The sequence below is a fragment of the Dama dama genome, chromosome 17 (genome assembly GCF_033118175.1).
Source record: "Dama dama isolate Ldn47 chromosome 17, ASM3311817v1, whole genome shotgun sequence".
In the NCBI taxonomy this organism is placed as follows: domain Eukaryota; kingdom Metazoa; phylum Chordata; class Mammalia; order Artiodactyla; family Cervidae; genus Dama; species Dama dama.
The window spans coordinates 64987145-65009758 of record NC_083697.1 but is presented as its reverse complement, the minus strand read 5'-3'; the positions used below and the strand labels follow the sequence as shown (position 1 = coordinate 65009758).

The following is a 22614-nucleotide window of genomic DNA, read 5'->3' as shown; positions in this document are numbered from 1 at the left end:
ATAGATATCACAATTATAGAAATACAGCCTGTAATAACGTGGAAATCTCTTCTGAACCAAAACTTAGGCAGGTTCTTACTGAGATTTTATTTTCTTGCTCTTAATCTGCAGATTAGTAGCTGGTTAAAGAATCCCATGCTCATGATACTTGCTGTGCTTCTGGAAAGAGTTAGCATTCTAAACATGTGGGCATGTAACAACAGGGTTTTGAACCTAGCATGGTGCAGACCATGCCTCACAAATCAGGTTGACCTTTCATAGCAAACATGTCTTAGAGGGATCACCCACATAATTTTTATTTTTGCACATGAGTAGAAAATGTAGATGGTGTAAGTTTTAAAGTCTAATAAGTGATGTCATCATGGCACTACATCTGATGTCCCGTAAAGCTTTCCTTATAGAGCTGCTGTTTAAGCATCCTTTCTGCCATCCACTGCAAAAACCAGCTGTTTCTCTCTCTCTTTTTTTTTTGTTTGTTTTTTTTACTGTTGTGTATATTCCCACAGAATTCATTAGGATGCACTGTACCTCCAACCCTGACTGGTGGATGCCTTCAGAGGAGCAGATAAACAAGGTGTTCAGCGATGCTGTGGGTCACGCCCGGCAGGGGCGAGCCGTGGGCACTTTCCTGCACAACGGAGGCTCCTTTTATGAAGGGATCGATCACCAGCCTTCCCAGGATGAAGTCTTCAATAAAAATTCCCAGGATGGATCTGGTGATTAGTGGACAAAATCTTTGCACACGAGCAGCTGGTCCTCTCGAGTTCCAATGGTGAATGTTCTGTTACCATCACTTTAGAATCCAAAACATGTCACTCTGTCAGACTTTACACATCCTAAACCTTAACTCTCTTGACCTACTGCCAAACAGTTCCCAATACAAGCCCATTTTCGGGTTGTTTGGAAAGTGTATGAAGCCTGCAGAGATTTTCAGAATACTATATTATACAAAGAGAAACCTACACTTGATTTCAAATGATGACTAGTTAGATGGTGAAGGTGGGAAAAAGATAGGTGGATTCTTGGTCACCTGTCTGATACCTTCCGGTGAGCTCTGCTTCATGAGCAGGGCTGGTCCCCGTGGAGATTAGTTTGGTGCTCATGGGAGAAGGTAGAGACACAGCATTGTCCCGAGGGACAAGGAACAGGCATTCTCATTTTAATTCAGATAAGTTGTCTTTATGTTTTCCAAAGACTTGAATTTATACTTCTCAGCAAATACGTAGGATAGGTGACTTTGTATGTTGTGTCTGCATTGACAGAACCTGTTACTCAAACAGAAACCAGAGATCAGAGGTCACCTCTAGACAACGACGAGTTGGAAGCTAGCTGTTTCTGTTACTTTTTACCAAAAAATAAAATTTCTACTGTGTTGATAAGGAAGGCACTATATGATCTCTGGAGTTGACAAACAGTAAAAGTTTTCACTGTGTCAATCAAGAAACATCCAAAGATCCCAAACCATTTTCAAACGCTTGATGTTGTAGGTTCATAGATGCACAATTTCCACAGCCTTAAACCAGGCTCTGTTGACACAATGCCAAAGTGATGGGCTGAATAACGAGAATCTCAGCCAGCTAGTCGCTGGGTACGCTGAGGACCAAGCAAACGGTGAGGCTGATGGTGTTCCCAGAACTTCTGGAATTGGATACACACAGCTTCAAGGCCATTCCGACAACTATGCAACGGGCTTGTCATTTCCCTGAAATTTGAGGATCTTTTTGTGCTGAGTTGATCTTTAGAATTTGCATAGATCTTGTTTCTTGTTGTCACCAATGGAAATGTTTCACCCCAGTTGTTTTACTTGCTTCCCCCCATGTTCCCCTGAGTCTCTGGCCTTGGCTGAGTTAGCACTGGCCTTTCCCGCCTACTTTCCCCAGTTTATTTTGTTGAGCTCAAGTTTGTAGTCATGTTTGGAACTGTTTCGTGTCAGCAGATGCTCTAGAGATGATAGAATCTGTTTCTGCTTCAAGCGTGGGTAGGAGGGGCGGCCTCCTTTATCACCCTAGTCCAGATAACTGTATTCTTCGTAAAGCTTAGGGCTAAGTGGGCAGCTTTTATTAAAGGCTGCTGCTGTTTTAGGCTTCACTGGGAATGGAGAGGATAACATTAGAGCATTTGTTAAAAAAAAAAAAGTCATCATCTCTTTTGATAGGGAAATTGAGAGATGTTATATATGTGGCTACTTCACAGCTGTAGAGCACGTGGGTGATTTTATATTCTGGATCTTTCTTAGCCCTTCATTTAGTCATAAACATCGACTGTGTAGTCTCTTGTCAGTCATAAGCACATCAGCCTTCATCAGAATTATAAGGTGATATATTAATGTATTACTTGACCCAGCTTCTCCACGTGTCAGATAGCGATAGGATGGTTAAGTCCAGTAAATTCTTGTAACGGCAGATTTTTTCCCCCAAGTCTCGACAACAGTACAAACTTGAGAATCTGCAAGTTCATGATGTCTGCATTTTCCTGGCACTTTTAATGGCTTGACCTCCTGGTGTGACCAGAAAACAGATGGAGTATCGAGTAGGAAAGGTGCAGTTTTCAGAAAAACGAATGAATCTTGCCCTCATTTGAATTCTGTCATTCAACACGTACTCCCGAACCTGACCCTAATGCCACAGACTACCTCCTTAGTTTTTCTTAGATTTCATTCATTTTAAGAAAGTCTCATTCTTGGATAGCTTCATTTTAGAAAAGATTTAAACCTTGCTCAATAAGTGCTATGTCATTTCACCATACAGATGCTTGTGATTTTTGACAGCTCTTCTATACCAGTTTTTAAAAATGTAATAGTGATTTTCAACATATGGTGCAAGTCTTGCTGGTGTGTGTTTAATGTGGTGACACTTGCCAAAACTGCTTGGCAAAACATGTCAAATAGGATGCTTGAGTCAGAACGCTAGTGTAAATGTCTCTAAACAGCAGTATGTATCATTATGATATATTTTTGTAAACATAGTGATGGCTTCTTTCAGTCATGTAAGTACTGGATAAAAATAACCACTTCACTTGAAATAATGTAGGAAAATGCCACCCAGCCGAGGGCCCTCTGCAGTTACTTGAATTATCAGCCAGTGGTTAGAGGACAGTGAAGAGTTTAATGTTGGACAACATGAAGTGCAAAGGTAATAACTCACCAGTACTTGAGTCCTTATTAAAATTCAAAACTGTAATGAGCATATTTACCTGTGAGAGACCACTTTTACCCTCCATGGTGTGTTCAGTTGCAAAGAACATTCAGAGGACTTCACTGATCTAATCACCAGCTTGGTCAGTATGGTTTACTGATAGCCCTAAACTACCGTATCTTTGTGGTAAAAGAACCAGATTAAATTTCCTCATGACCGTCCACAACTGGCAATACAAGCACTAGGCTTTCACTGAATCACAGTTCCCCAGATTACAGGAAAAAACACATCTGCTAAGATGGCTTACTCAAAAGCGTGCTCATGGTCAGAATTGCCCCAGCACAAGCAGCCTGGTGGGTCTTGCCTGCATTGGGAAGCTATTCAGGCCCATTCAGAACCACTGGCAATAGCTGTAGGTTACAGTTCAGAGGCCCTGTGTGCCAGGTGTATTGCTAAGCACTTTATGCCTCCTCTCATTTTAATCCTCACAAGCACCCCCTAGGCTGTTCTTGTTACCCCATTTTATTGAGCTTATTACTCAGCTAGCAAGGGGAAATCTTTGGGTTTAGAAAGTGGAATGACTCGTTCCGTTTTCTCCAGTTCTCAAAACCCATCAACACTTTGGGATAGATTTGTTTAATCAAAGTAGTGACTAAAATGACTTAATTTGTTCACATTTCCATCATAGGGTTCCCAGTCCAAAAATGCAGGGATATAAAAGTAAAACTTTGAACTCACGGAAGTGATGTTCTTTGGGAACAGATAGATGGCAGACGTGGCACTGGACATCGGTCAGCCAGCATTCATTCACTTTTCACGTTTGTTGTATTCGTAGCCTTAGATCTGATGAGTCTGGTTTGGAAGAGAGGGTTTTAACCATGATGTCACTGTGAGAATTGTCGTGAAGATTTTGTAGGAAAATACAGTAATCTGTTGATACTCTCCTGTAGTTGTGGCTGTTAACACCTCTGGCTGTGTTTTAAGTTTCAAGAGCTTGCCTCGGCCATCAGAGCCTGGCTTTGTGTCTAGGGAACAGGGCATGCCAGGCCACGAGAGGGGTCCTGAAACCTTGGCGGTGGCTGCTCCGGTCCGACCCCGCCCCATTAAGCACTGCCTTTGCGTGTGTGTCCTCTCTGGAACTTCTGTAGCAGCCTGACACTGGGGCCAACTTGCCTTTACTCTCTTTTATATGAAGAACACGTGTGCAGAAACTGTGACAAATCCATTGATCCTGATATTTTTATTGTTGAAGTCTCGTTGATTCTCTATGAATAATTTCTATTTGATTGTACTGTGTAGAGTTAATACCCACTAGAGATACGTTAATAAAACTATCAATGCATAGTGTAACACAGGATAGCAAGATTTTTTGTGAATAATTTATATAGAAGAGTAAGTTGTTTTTTAAGTGTTAGGCACATTTCTTTTAGGAACTTAAAATGTTACAAGAGTTTTTTAAACATTCAATATTTTTAATTATAAGAAACATTTGTTACTAGAGCCAGTTATTTCAGGTGTTCTAATTGGAGTATTGATTTTATTACCTCATATACCTCTAGAATGCCACATGTTCTGTTGGAGATAAAATTGCACAATAAATGTTAAGTTTCTGTTAAGTGTTTTAGCTTGCTTTTTGCATCTTTCTCCAGTTTATTCAAGACGCTTTTCTGGGTATTTTTTTCTTTAACAAAACTTTTTTTTTTTTTTTTTTTTTGCCTTGACACTAGAGCTTTTGTGCTTGACTCAGAATGCCAAGAAAATGTTACATGCGTAATACCCATGTAAAAGATAGTTATGTCAGGGAACTGACCAGAACTCATCCAAAAAATCCGTTTGATCTATTGAATGAAAGGGACAACCAGTGATGAAGTAAAAGTGACACGTGATCCAAAATTTCTGTCCACCATTTTGTACATTCACACTTTAAACATACATGCTCCTATAGTTCCATCATTCAAGGAGAGGAGGAGCGCTACAGTTTCTCTTGACCTTTTAACAGTGAACAGATGTTGACTGTTTATGAACAGTGACCTCCTTACAAAAGCTAAGTGAAAAGGGAAGTCGCTTGGTCGTGTCCAACTCTTCGCGACCCCATGGACTCTGACGGGCTCCTCCGTCCATGGGATTCTCCAGGCAAGAGTACTGGAGTGGGTTGCCATTGCCTTCTCCAGGGGATCTTCCCGACCCAGGGATTGAACCCGGATCTCCTGCGTTGTAGGCAGACGCTTTACCATCTGAGCCAAAAGCAAAGTAGTGTGGCTAAATAAGGTGGCATGGTGGCTTCCCACTAGTTATTACATAAAATAAATCTGACATCTCAAATATTATTGAGCAGTGAGACTGTATCATTCATAAGTTAGACCAAGTAAAAGTAAAAACTAATACATTTTTTCATTTAGGGGAAATTTTATTTTTGCACTACAAGGTGAGTGTTCTAAACAGTAGTTTTGGATGCAAAAGAAATTTAGTCCAAATAATTTGAGTTTGAATTGGGATATCAATTAAAATGAAATTTAAATTATTTTACTATTCTAAAGCCTTGAAACAGGATTAAGCAACTTGGGTTTTTAATATTTTGTAGCAGGTCACACAGTAAAAGCTACAAATCAAACAAATGTTAGGAACAAATTCAGCAAGGTTGCAGGAAACAAGATCAGTATATGAAAATCAACTCTACACACTAGCAACACTCTGAAACTTAAAAACAATTTTATTTTCAATCATATCAGAAACAAACCCTTAGGAATAAATTTTAAAAACTAAGTGCCAGACTTGTACTCGACAGACTACAATACATTAGTGGAAGAAATTTTAAAAGTTCTACTAAATAACTGGGAAGATAGATGCTCCATGATAATGAAGTGGAGGAATCAATGTTGTTAAGATGGCAATACTTCCCAGATTGATCTACGAGTCCATTGCAATTCCTAACCAAATCTCAGGTGACCTCTGCAGAAACTGACAACCTTATCCTAAAGTTCTCATAGAAATGCAAACAATGCTTACATTTGTGGTCAGTTGATTTTTAACAAGGGTGCTAAGATAATAAGGAAAGAATAGCCTTTTTGACAAATTATTCTGAGTCACTAAGATATCCACACCCAAAAGAATGAAGTTGGACCCACACTTTTATACCATGTGCAAAAGGTAACTCAAAATAAATGGAAGAGCTAAAACTACAAAACTCTTGGAAGAAAACAGGAGTAAATCTTGGGTTAAACAATTTTTTTAAATATGACACTGGAAAGTATAACTGATAAAGATAAATTGTACTTCTTCATCAGTTGAAAACTTATGTTTCCAAAAGCAACAAAAAGCCCACAGAATGAGAGGAAATACTTGCAAATTATACATCTGATAAAAGATTTCTAGCCAGAATATATAGATCTTTTACAACTCAATAATAAAGACAACCTAGTTAATTAAAGCACAAATAACCTACTTAAAAGTGGGCAAGGGTTCTGAATATACATATCTCCAGTGAAGATACATACAAATGGCCAATAAGCACGTGAAAAGATGGTTAACACCACTTGTCATTAGGAAAAAGCAAACTAAACCACAGTGAAATGGCAGTGGAAAAGGTAATGTGATAATGTATCAGATAGGGTATGGAAAGATGAAATACCCATACACTGCTGGTAAGAATGTAAAATGGTGTTAGTCACTTTGAAAAACAATTTGGCAGTTCCTTAAAAAGTTAAATGTAGTTTGACTCATCGATTCCACATCAATTCCATATATACCCAAGAGAATTGAAAACATATGTCTACACAAAAGCGTGTACATAAATATTCATAAGAGCTTTCTTTACGATACCGAAAAGTGAAGTCAGTTGACATCCATCAGGTGATAAATGGACAAATGTGATACATCTACAGAATGGAGTGTTGTGCAGTTATCAAAAAGGAATGAAATACAGACTACATGGATGAACCCTTTTAAGTTGATTATACATTCATGCAATATATTTACTCAGAGCCTGATCGCCTGGCACCATATCAGGTACTGTGTCCCAAGAATGGAATAATACTTAGCTGATGGCTAAGTAATTTATTAGGAGAAAAAGGACCAACACCTATTACGAGAAAATTCCGAGTTCCACTGAGCAACTCGTTCTCCCAATATATTTTTTAAAAACTGCATCAGTCATAAAAAGAGAAAATACATGTCTGTCTCTGTCATACAAAGATAATTCAATCTGAACATCGCAGCCAAACTACATGCCAGTTCTGTCGGGGTCCAGTCTCGGCAGGATCCAGGGGATAACCTCAGGATGAACGGCGTCGGCGAGAGAGAGAAGACACGTGAGACCAGCCTTGATAGGGCCAAGTCTGTGTTTTAGTTTTTGACAACAGGTTTTATACCCTTTCTCAGAACGTTTTCAAGGTACAAGATGCTTACTCATGATTACACAGGATTAGTATTACATCATTTTGTGTTTTAGGAAAAGCAGGATGTTTTTTGCTTTCTAATTCTATAGTAATTCTTAGCACATGATCTTCTGGCCTTGTGGCTATTAACATTTTATGCAGGTCAGGTGAATGTAGACCTATTTTCCATTTCTATGGTGACCTTAACTGAAAGGTAGCAGTCTCACAGGGCAACAGTACAGAGTAGAGTATAACCTTGTTAACATAAAAACTAATCCTTCTGCAGAAGTTGTCAGTTGCGTTTATCTAAGAAGTTTACCCCACACTGACTCTGCGACTTTGGTGAGGCAGCTTCTGCCTAGCACTCCTGGCTGACAATTAACAACCATTTCATTGTTACCACAGTAGGGCTAAGTTCTTATTTCTCTAGATCTTAAACTATATTAACAATGGTTTCTATAACACAACCTCAGCACATTAAGAGCAAAAACACAGCAAGCAAATGTTAACCCAATCACCACCTTTACAATAAATTTTCTTACGTTTTCTAATAGGACTCCTTCACCCCCCAAAAAGGCTCTTTGTCTATTAGGGCCTTTATATGATCAGGTTCTTTATGCTGTTTTATGATTAGGGTATTATGAGCAGTCATGCATATTAGTACCAAGGGCATAAATGCATTTGGCTAACAAACTACCAGCAAAGGAGTTTAAATTAAAACACTCCTTTCACCCTGGATAATCTCATAAAATACCACCACCTGGGAAACATTGATTAAAGTTTTAAATTGATTATTATTTGGGAAGAGATCGGGGAAGGCCTTCTGCCTGTGTCACAGAAATTAGGGAGTAGTCTATTGAGGCAGGCATCAGAAAGATATCATCTTTAAGGTGAGCACCAGGGGCAGCTTTTCAGAATCCCTGAAAACCTGATCTGCCTTGCCTTCAGGCTTTCTCCTCGTGACCTTGTCATGGGTGGGATCTCATGAGCTGACCTTTTCGAAACCCCTGAAAACCTGATCCGCCTTGCCCGTCAGGTTTTCTCCCTCACGGCCTTGTCATGGGTAGGGTCTCGTGTGCTGGCTCCCAGCACAGTTCAGGGAATTATTCATATATAATTTGATGTGCTCCCAAACCCTGGTTGACTCATTCTCTTTCTTGTAATTCCCCGCTCCACTTAAAGCTGTCTTTCAGGCCTCACATAAGACACCATCTTAGTGATACAGACCTGGTGTTTCAGCCAGTCTGTCAGGAAATAGAGGGCACAGTCGATTTGAAAAGAATTTGATAAGAACACAGTCCAAGGGCATGAGCAGGTTAGCCTGAAACTACAGTGGGGAGTGGTATCTAGACCTCGCGTCGGCAGGGTGCCGTCGTCAGCCTGAAGAGGTGAGCAGTGGGGGCCCTGGAATCAGGAGTCCCTGCTAGGAAATGTGGTCTCCATGAGAGGAGACACGGCTGGACTCCGCAAAGCCTGCAGGAAGGAGCCAGGAGAGTCAGCACGCTCACCTCCCTCTCTCTGTCTCCTGGCGCGCCTGTGGCCGAAAGCGCCTGGAAAGCAAAGGGCAGCGGAACGGAAGCCCTTACAGGTCAGCCCCCCAGGACTCAGAGCAAAGGTGGAGACGGGGTCAAGGGAAGAAGTGAGTCACAGCTGATAAGGGACGAGTTGGAGAATCCAGAGGGTCTGTTTGGGCCCCCTTCACTGAAATCCTGAGAGTTGACTTCTTTACAGAAATGACATTTTAGTTCTTAATAATTTGAAGAGTTAACATCTCAAGCCAGTAGTTTAATGCTCTGCTACCATTGTCACGGTGCATCTTCTTACGGCCTGTGAGGAAAACTCGATAGGATCCCTTGTTCAACAGATGAGTGAACTAATGCTTAGAGACATGGACCCAGGGTCGCAGCTAGTGGTGGTGGCGTGCTGAAGGCAAGATGCTCATCCAGGCAGTCCAGCTCCAGGTGAGGAGCCCAGGCCTCACCCATGCCAGTAAAACTGATCTCTGAAGACCTTCGAGGCTGAAAAAAGAATTGCAACAATAACGCTGATAAAACAGTGGCGTGGAAGTCACTCAGTCGTGTCTGACTCTGCGACCACGTGGACCATGCGGTCCATGGAATTCTCCAGCCCAGAATGCTGGAGTGGGTTGCCTTTCCCTTCTCCAGGGGATCTTCCCAACCCAAGGACCGAACCCAGGTCTCCCGCATTGCGAGCGCATTCTTTACCAGCTGGGCCACGCGGGAAGCCTGCAACTACCTCTTAAGTCTACCCAGCTTTGATCAAGTTATAATTCACCTGTTCATATGGCCTGAGAAAACTGCTCAAAATCCTAAAAACAAAAAATGCCTCAATGAATATTGGTGCAATTCCTGGGTCCCAGGTGAGTCTTGTTTCTGATTCAGTCCTGAAGATCCGTAGAGACGCAGTCTTAATGCCTCTATCAGTAGTCCTCTGTATTCACTGATCCTGATGTTTAAAACACATGTTTGCTTCTATAAATAAATGAGTGAATAGATGATTGATCACAATAGGTAAGGTAGAGTGAGAAACATCAAAAAAGACTGTCTTGAACTTGTTCTGATCCATTGTCAAATTTTAATCAATTAGGTTAAAACGTGGGCTTGAAATACAACTTTCATTCTCACCTAACAAAAATGTTACGGACCACAGTGGTTATGATTCCAGGCTTTGACTGTCAAAGGTCTGAGTTCGAGCCTTGGTCAGGAAACCAAGATCCTACAAGTTGCATGACATGGCCAAAAAAAAAAAAATGTCATGGACCAGATTAGTTTTGATTTTTTTTTTTTAACTTCTTTACTACTAAAAACTAAAAATTTGTCAAGGCACAGTATATATAAGAATATCACTAATGAAATATCATCGTGAACAATAAACTGCGTGGTTGGACACACACACACAGACCAGAAAATGTGTAAATATAGGCTGTTTTTAAAGGCTAAGGTCCACTTCCCAGCAGTAAGTGAGATTTAAAACATTCTTCAGTATCTGTGAGATTCTAGAAAGAAACACAGGCCCTGGCAAGATGTGAGGAACTGGGGTAGGGAAATGTGTTCCAGTCTGTCTCTTTCTTGGTCCCAATGACAATGATTGCTTTCTCCTTCCTGGCAACGCAGAAGCATTTTCAATTCAATTTTTAAAACATAATAATTGTGTTTGATTGTGACTTGTTATGTTTTCTACTAACACATTGTACTAAATAATTACCCTTTCATTTGTTAAGTAATTTTGGGTATTTTTTTTTTCTGTGACTGCAGAAGAATGTCAAAGTAAAAACAAGGCACGTGACATGTGAAATATATGTTAGCTTTAAAATTAGTAAAGGTTAGATTATTCTGTCACATTTCTCTTTAAGGATGCTTAATGAGGAAAATCTCATGAATCTACTGTGAACTATAAACATATGTTTAATGAAGAAGTGAGTAACCCTGATGAAATGCATAAAGGAAGACATTTCTTTGAAGTGTCATTAATAATTGAGAAGTTATGAATAAAACAAATTTAGATACTGTCTAATTCAGCAGGCAGTTACTATCACTTATAGAAAAGTGAGGCCCAGAACATTCTAGTAACCTGTTCAAGTTCATGTGGCTGTTTGCTAGCACTGCCGGCATGAATATCAAAACTCTAGGGCCCTGGAACCACAAAGTTTTTACAGCTACTTGTCCACCTTTCTTGTTGGTTCTTCCCTTTTTCCCCTTGGCCGCCAGGAAGCCCAGTGTTAAGTTATAGCCCAGCTGCAGCTTCCCTTAGCTCACATTTTCCAGTCTGCTTATTCTCAATCACCACCACTGGCCATCATTTTGTATTCTCGTCTTTGCATTTATCTTTGAAAGCTTATTGTAACAGTGCTTTATTATTATGAGCTATTTTTACCTGGAAATAGAGGAAGTATGGAGGATAAGTATATTAAAATGCTTCCTAGAATATATATCGTCACCTTCAAAAGCTAATCCCCAGAAAGGCACCTCTTTCTGCCACCTACCCCATCCACCCCTCCCCAACACTAACAAAAACAATTCAGACTACTTGTCCCAACTTACCTGTCTGGAATCTATCTTCTCAACCCTTGTGGTCACTTCCCTGCCAGGATTCTCTCCCCTCTTTGTCTGCAATGAGGATAAGAATCTGGTGGATGACAGAGAAAGACAAATATCATTTGATACCTTTTATATATGAAATCTTAAGAAAGTGGTTACAGATGAACTTATTTACAAAACAGAAATAGAGTCACAGGTGTAGAAAGCAAACTCACGGTTATCAGGGAGAAGAAGGGAGGGAGGGGTAAATTGGGAGGCTGAGATGGACATAAACACACCCAGTACATAAAATAGAGAACCAGCAAGGACCTACTGCAGACCACAGGGAACGTGACTCAATACTCAAAACGCCCAGTACGGGAAAAGAATCTAAAAAAGCGTGGATATATGTATATGTGCAACTGACTTGCTTTGCTGTACAGTGGAAACTAATACAACTTTTAAATTAACTAAACTTCAATAATTCAAATTGAATCTGGCGATAAGGAAAAATGAGGAACTTGTCCAGAGGTGATGACATGTGATGTCCAGGGTACCTGCTCCCTCCCTCTCTGGGACCCTAGTCAGTCAGGAGACGTTGAGCAGAACCCCCTCTGAACAAGGACCTGTTGTCCGACACAAGTGGGAAGTAGAAGTAACTTAGGGAGTGAGAAGCGGTGGTTTTAAGCTACCAAGGTCTCAAAGTTACCTTGTTACTGCGGCGTAACTTAGTCTATCTGGACTCACACACACACTAAAAGAGTTTAACTGTTAGGGCAAAGACCACTCTGAAAATCTTATGAAAACTTGGGACTCTCTCCCTAGATACACTGAGAATTTCCCAGGAAATTCCAAGGGATTCTTACGCTAAGTTTTGTCGTGGTCCCCATGTTAGGAACTCCTACTGATCTAGCACCTTCTCCTCAGGTCTGAATCACTTTTTCCCTGGCAGCTGATCCTGCAGCTGTTTTTTCTTCTTGGCAGTTGTTGGCTACATGGAAAGACTTTGCAGTCACACATGTCGTATTAAAAGTAGTATGCCCAAATGACTAGGCTAGAAAGAGGCTGTATCAGAAAGACAAATGGACGAACCTGTTCCGAAGTTGACATCCCCCTTTTAAGGAAGCATTGTGCTGGGACTTCCCAGCGCAGGGCGGCAGCTGCTGAAGCCCACGCACCTGGAGGCCGTGGTGCGGAGCGAGGGAAGACCCCGCAGCCGGAGCCCGTGAGCTGCAGTGAGGAGCCGCCCCACTCGCCGCAACTAGGGAACGGCCGCGTGCAGCAGAGAAGGCCTGGCACAGCCAGAAATATTAGTATTAATTAATTAATCGATAATAAACATCACCTGCACAAAATGAGCAAACATTTTTTTTTTTTTTTTAAAGCATTGTGCTCCAATCCTTGTTGAAGCAAAGTAGCTTTGCTCCCCAAATACCCTAAAAAAGAATGCATATACCTTCTCAAAATGACGCCCAGCCTTAATCTGGCGGGTTCTTCAATATTAATACTAAGAACTTTATGGTATACTAATAAAAATATTTATTAGAAAACATTTCCTAAGGATGGTTATTCTGTGCTAGAAACAATCCCTCCCGCTTTGTTAAGCAGACAAGCCTGCCAATTTATATTGCAGGCAGGCAGGCGCTGCAGACTCAGCCACCCACATTATTCCCGCATGCTCCTGCCTCCCTCCCTCCCCTTCACTCTAATCAGAAAAGCAAATGCAGTTGTTTGAGTGCCTTTACTCTACACCGCGATATCTGTTCAGCGAGCAGATGTTCCTATTGCCTAGGTGCTAAGTGTCTAACCAGGAAAATACTTGGGGAGAATGTTTAAAATCTGGTCACTTAAATTTGTCCCCAAAGTAAAGCAATTTTTACATACAAGTCATCAGACAATGATCCAGTGTTTTTGTAAAATGACTTTAAAATCATAGTTTTTTTTTTTTTTACTTTTTTTATTGGAGTATAATTGCTTTGCAAGGCTGTGTTATTTTCTGCTGTACAATGAAGTGAATGGGCTGTATGTTTACAAATACCCCCTCGCTCTTGAAGCTCCCTCCCACCCCTCACAGCACCCTTCTAGGTCATCAGAGCCCGCCAAGCTGAGCTGCCCGGGCCCTACAGCTGAGCCCCACAAGCCAGTTACGTCACATGTGATGGTGAATATGTATCAGGGCCACTCTCCCGGTGCATGCCGCCCTCCTCTGCCCCCTGTGTTCACACGTCTGTTCGATGCATCTGCATCTCTGCTCCTGGCCTGCAAATACATTCCCCTATACCACTTTTCTAGATTCCATACACATGCATTAATATACATCATTTTTCTCTTTCTGACTTACTTCACTCTGTATGGCAGACTCTAGGCTCATCCACCTCACTATGAATGACCCAATTTCATTCCTTTGCATGGCTGAGTAATATTCCATTTTGTATATGGACCACCTCTTCTTTATCCATTTATCTGTCGGTGGACATCTAGGTTACTTCCGTGTCCTGGCTACTGGAGATAGCACCACAGTGAACACTGAGGTACGTATGTCTTTTGAATTCTGGTTTTCTCGGTATATATGCCCAGGAGTGGGATTGTTGTGTCATATTATTTTTTGTCTCTTCCTGCTCCAGTTCTTTTCCAACAACTAACAAGAACTGGTTTTATTTACATCTTCCTTTTGAGCTATCTGACACAAACACTCACTTTTGTTTTATTTTTTCTTTCTTAAGCATTTATTGAGCCTTCAGTATGTGTAGGCACTGTGCAAGTGGGTGGTCCTGGGCCTGTCCTTGGGTCTGCGATTCCCTATCACCAGGGGAAGATGGGATCTGAAGGAAAGAGTATGTGTGGTCTTTTCAGAGTGACATGGTGCAGCTTTCACACCAACCGCAGCGAGTCACTGGGCTCCAACCGGTGGGCTCTGGTGGAGAGAATCAGAAATAGCCCCAGTGCGATCTAGTCTTGTTGAGATGAGGAAGTGGGCTACTCCCAGAATCGTGCCTGCTCAGCTTCCCCCAGAACACAGCTCAGAATGAACACGGCAGGGTCCAGGTGAGCCCCTTACACTCTACCAGCTACGGCTGATTTTACTGCTCGTTTAAAAACATCCACAGCCATTTTTTAAATGCACTGCTGGACGTGAAGAGTTTTACTCTGAAGTCCTGTAATTAAAGCCTGCATTGTAATGAAAAACTCCTAGTTAAATCTTTACTCTTAAAAAACTATAATTTTTTCAGCAGATTGGAAAGAAAAGGCTGAATAACTTTCAAAATAATTGCAAGTGACAGTGCTTCATCTTCAAGAGAATAGAAATATATTCTGTTAGAAACATATCACATGGCTCCAAGCATGCTGAAGTTGAAATAATTTTTTTATTAATAAATTATCTTCCTTCTCGCCTGGTGGCTAGGATTGTATTAGGATAGTAGTAGTATCACAAATACTGCTAGTATTTGTAATCTTCAATAATCTACAAAAATCTACAAATATATCTTCAATATATTTGTAAAAGAAGAAAATGTCTATTCCATTGATGACCCTGCAAATAGGTCATCCTATTATCTATCCTGATAACCTGTTGCTCTCATATCATTTATGACATTATTGTGTATACTTGTGTATAAAGGTTGCATGCCTCATCAGACTTCTAATTCTATAATGTCAGGAGACATAATTTGTTCATCTTTTAATACCTTTTGCCTGTCACAGAATCTTACATACTGTCTGGAGTGCCAAAACATGTTTAACGTGTTAGTGTTCTATGCTCATAGGTGTACATTGTACATAGATGATGAGCACAGCAAGAAGTTCGTAAAGATTTGAAGAGGTTTGTGAGAGGAGATTTAGGTCGTCCTCACCGTGGTCAGTGAAGCGGGGCCAGACATCAGTGACACCATCTCATTCCACTCCCTCAGTTGTAGAGACCCTAGGCGTATCCTGACCTGCGGTGGAGAGTGAAGACAGATAGGAAACCCCCAAGAAATAATCCTGTATAACGTCACTGTAATTTGAAAAGTGAGAATATATGTTAGTTACATAGGCTTGCAGAAATGTAAATGTCCATCATCTGCACAAATGTTGGAAGACGCAGGTTTAGTTGTCCAAACTATTCTGTACACGTAGCAGCTAGAGGGGATTTGCAGGGGGCACAGTGGTGAAGAGCCCGCCTGCCAATGCAGGAGATGCAAGAGGCGGGGGGTTTGATCCCTGGGTCGAGAAGATCCCCTGGGGAAGGAAAAGGCCACCCGCTCCAGTACTCTGACCTGGAAAAGTCCAGGGACAGGGGAGCTAGCATGCTCCATACAGTCCATGGGGCTGCAAAGAGTTGGACACGAATGAGCAGCCTCACAGTAGCAGCAGTAGCTAGAATGTATACACAAACACACACCCAGCTGCTGCTGCTACAGTACCTTGGCGTCAAATACAGGGCAGAGACCTCGGAGGACAGGGGGCCCGAATGGAAATCCCAGCCCCAGGACATCCTGGCTGTGTCACTGTGGGCAAGTTATGTAAAGCGAAGTCGTAGGTTCCTTATCTGTAAAACACCTACCGCTTTGAACTAACAGAAGAATTGAAGTTAACATCTTACTATTTGATTTTTGTCTCATCTTTTCTTTATCCCTCGTTTAGGATTTACTGAATATTTATTATGATTCCATTTTATCTCCACTGTTGGCCTATTAGCTGTACCTCTTTGTGTGAGGTTTTATTTTGTATTGTTTCAGCATTGCTAAAACAGTGTCCTTTAGCCTTGCTCGGGCCGCCTTGAAATGTAAGCGAAACTGTTCGTTACTAGTGAGAGATTCTTCCATTTCTCTGTTCCTGACCTGTTGTGCTACTGCTGCCATATATTTTATTTTTTTATTTTTTGCCAAATATTTTAATTCTACATTTTATGGGTTTTGAAACTCAATTCCACTTTGGTCAAAGAATATACTTTGCATGATTGAAGTCCTTTTAATTTTATCAACACGTGTTTTATGGTGAAGCATAAGGTCTTTATTGGTAAATAATCTGAGTGAACTTCTAAAGAATGTGTATTTCTGTTTCAGGATGGAATGTACTACAAATGTCAAATAGATCAAGTTAGAGTATAGTGTTGTTCACATCTTCTACATACTTATATAGAAGACTTTCAGACTATGTCTGTTGATTATTGTGAGAGGAGCATTGTGTGGATTTATCTATTTCTCTTCCAGTTCTATCAGTTCTTGCCTCACATATTTTGAAACTCTGTTAGATAATGAGGCTGATTTCTTTAACCAAGAAACCGGAATTTATATCTTCAGGGAAACATTATTCTTCAAATCAATAATTACCTTGAAAGGACTTGAACTCAGTATATGATAACAATATTCATGTTGTTTCTGGGGCTCCTCCTACAGAATGAAATGATGAGTCACAAACACAAAATAGATTTCACTATAGTGCTCCTTATTTACTAACCTCAAATAATGATAGCTAGCTTACCATCCACATGCATAAGTCTTAGATCCAAGTGGTTTTCACTGCTTCACCCCAAATTCCATTTATCCTCAAAAGGTGAAGATATCTATCACTTCATCAGCCTAGTTTTACAAACAAATTACAAATACCATAGTTAACTCCCAAGCAGGTGTTCCAAACATATCCTAAAGATGGCAGCATTGTTAGAATAAGACAAGAGTCTCACAGGGACTATTTTTAAAGGAACATTTACTTGCACTTTAATGTTTATTGAAAATATGTTGATATTATTTTAAGATCATACTTTTAATACAATTCCAGATTTACTCCCAATAATTAATTATGTAATAATGCATATGTATTAATTATGTAAGAATGCATATGTAAGAGTTCCAAAGAATACCAAGGAGAGATAAGAAAGCCTTCCTCAGTGATCAATGCAAAGAAATAGAGGAAAACAACAGAATGGGAAAGACTAGAGATCTCTTCAACAAAATTAGAGATACCAAGGGAACATTTCATGCAAAGATGGGCTCAATAAAGGACAGAAATGGTAGGGACCTAACAGAAGCAGAAGATATTAAGAAGAGGTGGCAAGAATAAACAGAACTATACAAAAAAGATCTTCATGACCTAGATAATCACAATGGTGCGATCACTCACCTAGAGCCAGACATCCTAGAATGTGAAGTCAGGTGGGCCTTAGGAAGCAGCACTATGAACAAAGCTAGTGGAGGAGATGGAATTCCAGTTGAGCTATTTAAATCCTGAAAGATGATGCTGTGAAAGTGCTGCACTCAATATGCCAACAAATTTGGAAAACTCAGCAGTGGCCATGGGACTGGAAAAGGTCAGTTTTCATTCCAACCCCAAAGAAAGGCAATGCCAAAGAATGCTCAAACTACCACAAAATTGCACTCATCTCACACGCTAGTAACATAATGCTTAAAATTCTCCAAGCCAGGCTATATGTGAACTGTGAACTTCCAGATCTTCAAGCTGGTTTTAGAAAAGGCAAAGGAACCAGAGATCAAATTGTCAACATCCACTGGATCATCGAAAAAGCAAGAGAGTTCCAGAAAAACTTCTATTTCTGCTTTATTGACTATGCCAAAGCCTTTGACTGTGTGGATCGCAACAAACTGTGGGAAATTCTGAAAGAGATGGGAATACCAGACCACGTAACCTGCCTCTTGAGAAACCTGTATGCAGGTCAGGAAGCAACAATTAGAACTAGACATGGAACAAGAGACTGGTTACAAATAGGAAAAGGAGTACGTCAAGGCTGTAGATTGTCAGCCTGCTTATTTAACTTCTATGCAGAGTACATCATGAGAAACGCTGGGCTGGAAGAAGCACAAGCTGGAATCAAGATTGCTGGGAGAAATATCAATAACTTCAGATATGCAGATGACGCCACCCTTATGGCAGAAAGTGAAGAGGAACTAAAAAGCCTCTTGATGCAAGTGAAAGAGGAGAGTGAAAAAGTTGGCTTAAAGCTCAACATTCAGAAAACGAAGATCATGGCATCTGGTCCCATCACCTCATGGCAAATAGATGGGGAAACAGTGGAAACAGTGACAGACTTTATTTTTCTGGACTCCAAAATCACTGCAGATGGTGATTGCAGTCATGAAATTAAAAGACGCTTACTCCTTGGAAGGAAAGTTATGACCAACCTAGACAGCATATTAAAAAGCAGACATTACTTTGTCAACAAAGGTCCGTCTAGTCAAGGCTGTGGTTTTGGGGGAGGAGCCAAGATGGTGGAGCAATAGGACGGGGAGACCACTTTCTCTCCTACAAATTCATGGAAAGAACAATTGAACGCAGAGCAAACTTCACAAAACAACTTCTGATCGCCAGCTGAGGTCATCAGGCGCCCAGAAAAGCAGCCCATTGTCTTCGAAAGGAGGTAGGACAAAATATAAAAGATAAAAAGTGAGACAAAAGAACTAGGGACGGAGATCCGTCCCGGGAAGGGAGTCTTAATAGAGGGAGTTTCCAAACACCAGGAAACCCTCGCACTGGCGGGTCTGGGGGAAGTTTTTGAATCTCGGAGGGCAACCTAACTGGGAGGGGAAAAATAAATAAAACCCACAGATTACGAGCCTAAAAGCAAGTCCCAGCAGAAAAGTACCCCAGACTCCAGCATCCGCCACCAGCAAGTGGGGGCGGAACGGAGAGGAGCGGGCGGCATTGCTTAGGGTAAGGACCGGGCCTGAGTGCCCAGAGGACAATCGGAGGGAGCTTTTGTGAGTTGCCAGCTTAAACTGTGGGATAGCAAGAGAGAGAGAGAAAATTAACCCGCCCGAACACACTGCCAGCCGTTCACAGAACAAAGGGACCGAGCAAGTCCAGAGGAGCTAGCTGGCTGCGGATCGGCCCAGACCCGCCGGAGGCAGGAGGCAGGGGGGAGGGGAAAGGGGCAGGCTCGGCCCCAAGGACCGCATCCCCTGCGGCACTGCAAACAGGCCTCCAGTTTCTAAGCAAAGGCCTCCTGAGATTCTGGATGGTCGACATCCGCCAGGAGGGTCGCGGCCAGACACAGGGCGCAGGCACCCGGACTGGCGCGGGCGGGGACTGGGGCTGGGGACGCGGAGGGCAGAAGGCGCGCGCACCCGGGGAGAGCGCGCCCGTCAAGCTCCTGGCTGCCTGAGCTGCTCGGGCTGGGGAAGGCACAAAACGCAGGCGCAGCAGAGTCCGCGCTTTTGTGGAACACCCGAGGGCTGGAACTGCACGCAACGCAGGGCCGGCTCCATATAGAGCAGGCGGGAGCCTGAGCAGCGTAGACAGGAAAGCAGCGCCAGCCCCTCCCCGCAGCCCGACGGAACTAGCAACCTGAACAAGAGTCCACCTCCGCCCGCCTGTGTCAGGGCGGAAATGAGGCTCTGAAGAGACCGGCAAACAGAAGCCAAATAAACAAAGGGAACCGCTTCAGAAGGGACCGGTGCAACAGATCAAAATCCCGGTAGAAAACACCGACTACACCGGAAGGGGCCTGTAGATATCGAGAAGTGTAAGCTGGAACGAGGAGCTATCTGAAACTGAGCCGAACCCACACTGACCGCAACAGCTCCAGAGAAACTCCTAGATATAATTTTACTTTTTTTTTTAATTAAAAATTTTTTTCTTTTTTTTCTCTTTTATTTTCTTTTAAAATTCCCTATTACTTCCCCATTACTCCTTAACTTTCATTTTCAAAGATTTTTATGATTTTTTTAATTAGGAAAAAAATTTTTTTCTTTTCTTTTTTCTTTTTCTTTTCTTTGTCTCTTATTTCCTTTTAAATTCCTCTATTAGTCCTCTACTACTCCTTAATTTTCATTTTCATTTCACTATAACCTTGCAAAAAAAAAAAAAGACAAGCCCTATTTTTAAACTGAACTTCATATATATTTCTAAAATTTTTTGTGCTTTTGTTTTTGTTTTTAATATTGTATTTTTAAGAGTCTAACCTCTACTCTAGATTTTTAATCTTTGTTTTTCAGTATGTGATATAAATTTTGGACATTTAAGAATCCAGTATTCAGTTCCCATTTTTACTCAGGAGTGTGTTGATTATTCTCTCCCAATCTTGACTCTCTGTTTTCTACCTCAGAACACCTCTATTTCCTCCTTTCCCCTTCTCTTCCCAATCCAATTCTGTGAATCTTGGTGGGTGTCTGGGCTACGGAGAACACTCTGGGAACAGACAGCTGCGTAGATCTGTCTCTCTCCTCTTGAGTCCCCCTTTTTCTCCTCCTGTTCATCTCTATCTCCCTCCTCCCTCTCCTCTTCTTCATGTAACTCTGTGAACCTCTCTGGGTGTCCCTAACGGGGGAGAATCTTTTCACCATTAACCTAGAAGTTTTATTATCAGTGCTGTATAGTTGGAGAAGTCCTGAGACTACTGGAAGGATAAAACTGAAATCCAGAGGCAGGAGACTTAAGCCCAAAACCTGAGAACACCAGAAAACTCCTGACTACACGGAATATTAAGTAATAAGAGACCATCCAAAAGCCTCCATACCTACACTGAAACCAACCACCACCCAAGAGCCAGTAAGTTTCAGAGCAAGACATACCACGCAAATTCTCCAGCAACGCAGGAACATAGCCCTGAGCGTCAACATGCAGGCTGCCCAAAGTCACACCTAACACATAGACCCATCTCAAAACTCATTGCTGGGCACTCCATTGCACTCCAGAGAGAAGAAATCCAGTTCCATGCACCAGAACATCAACGCAAGCTTCCCTAACCAGGAAACCTTGACAAGCCAATCGTCCAACCCCACCCACTGGGTAAAACCTCCACAATAAAAAGGAACCACAGACCTCCAGAATACAGAAAGCCCACTCCAGACACAGCAATCTAAACAAGATGAAAAGGCAGAGAAATACTCAGCAGGTAAAGGAACATGAAAAATGCCCACCAAGTCAAACAAAAGAGAAGGAGATGGAGAATCTACCTGAAAAAGAGTTTAGAATAATGGTAATAAAAATGATCCAAAATCTTGAAAACAAAATGAAGTTACAGATAAATAGCCTGGAGACAAAGATTGAGAAGATGCAAGAAATGTTTAATAAAGACCTAGAAGAAATAAAAAAGAGTCAGTTAAAAATGAATAATGCAATAAATGAGATCAAAAACACTCTGGAGGGAACCAAGAGTAGAATAACGGAGACAGAAGATAGGATAAGTGAGATAGAAGACAAAATGGTGGAAATAAATGAAGCAGAGAGGAAAAAAGAATCAAAAGAAATGAGGACAACCTCAGGGACCTCTGGGATAATGTGAAACGCCCCAACATTCGAATCATAGGAGTCCCAGAAGAAGAAGACAAAAAGAAAAGCCATGAGAAGATACTTGAGATAATAGCTGAAAACTTCCCTAAAATGGGGAAGGAAATAGCCACCCAAGTCCAAGAAACCCAGAGAGTCCCAAACAGGATAAACCCAAGGCAAAACACCCCAGGACACATAGTAATCAAATTAACAAAGATCAAACACAAAGAACAAATATCAAAAGCAGCAAGGGAGAAACAACAAATAACACACAGAGGGATTCCCATAAGGATAACAGCTGATCTATCAATAGAAACCCTCCAGGCCAGAAGGGAATAACAGGACATACTTAAAGTAATGAAAGAGAATAACCTACAACCTAAATTACTGTACCCAGCAAGGATCTCATTCAGATATGAAGGAGAATTCAAAAGCTTTACAGACAAGCAAAAGCTGAGAGAATTCAGCACCACCAAACCAGCTCTTCAACAAATGCTAAAGGATCTTCTCTAGACAGGAAATGCAGAAAGGTTGTATAAACGTGAACCCAAAACAACAAAGTAAATGGCAACGGGACCACACCTATCAATAATTACCTTAAATGTAAATGGGTTGAATGCCCCAACCAAAAGACAAAGACTGGCTGAACAGATACAAAAACAAGACCCCTATATATGCTGTCTACAAGAGACCCACCTCAAAACAAGAGACACATACAGACTAAAAGTGAAGGGCTGGAAAAAAATATTTCACACAAACGGAGACCAAAAGAAAGCAGGAGTTGCAATACTCATATGAGATAAAATAGACTTTCAAATAAAGGATGTGAAAAGAGACAAAGAAGAACACTACATAATGATCAAA

At 41.4% G+C, this 22614-nt stretch overlaps 1 protein-coding gene across 1 annotated transcript in view; it reads left to right on the top strand.

Moving 5' to 3' along the window:
* BEND4 (BEN domain containing 4) overlaps positions 1 to 724 on the top strand; it is a 29033-nt gene extending 28309 nt beyond the window's left edge. The window contains exon 5 of the mRNA XM_061164784.1: positions 507 to 724. Coding sequence (XP_061020767.1) covers positions 507 to 724 — 218 coding nt within the window. The remainder of the gene's footprint in view (positions 1 to 506) is intronic.
* Positions 725 to 22614: the final 21890 nt, after the last annotated feature.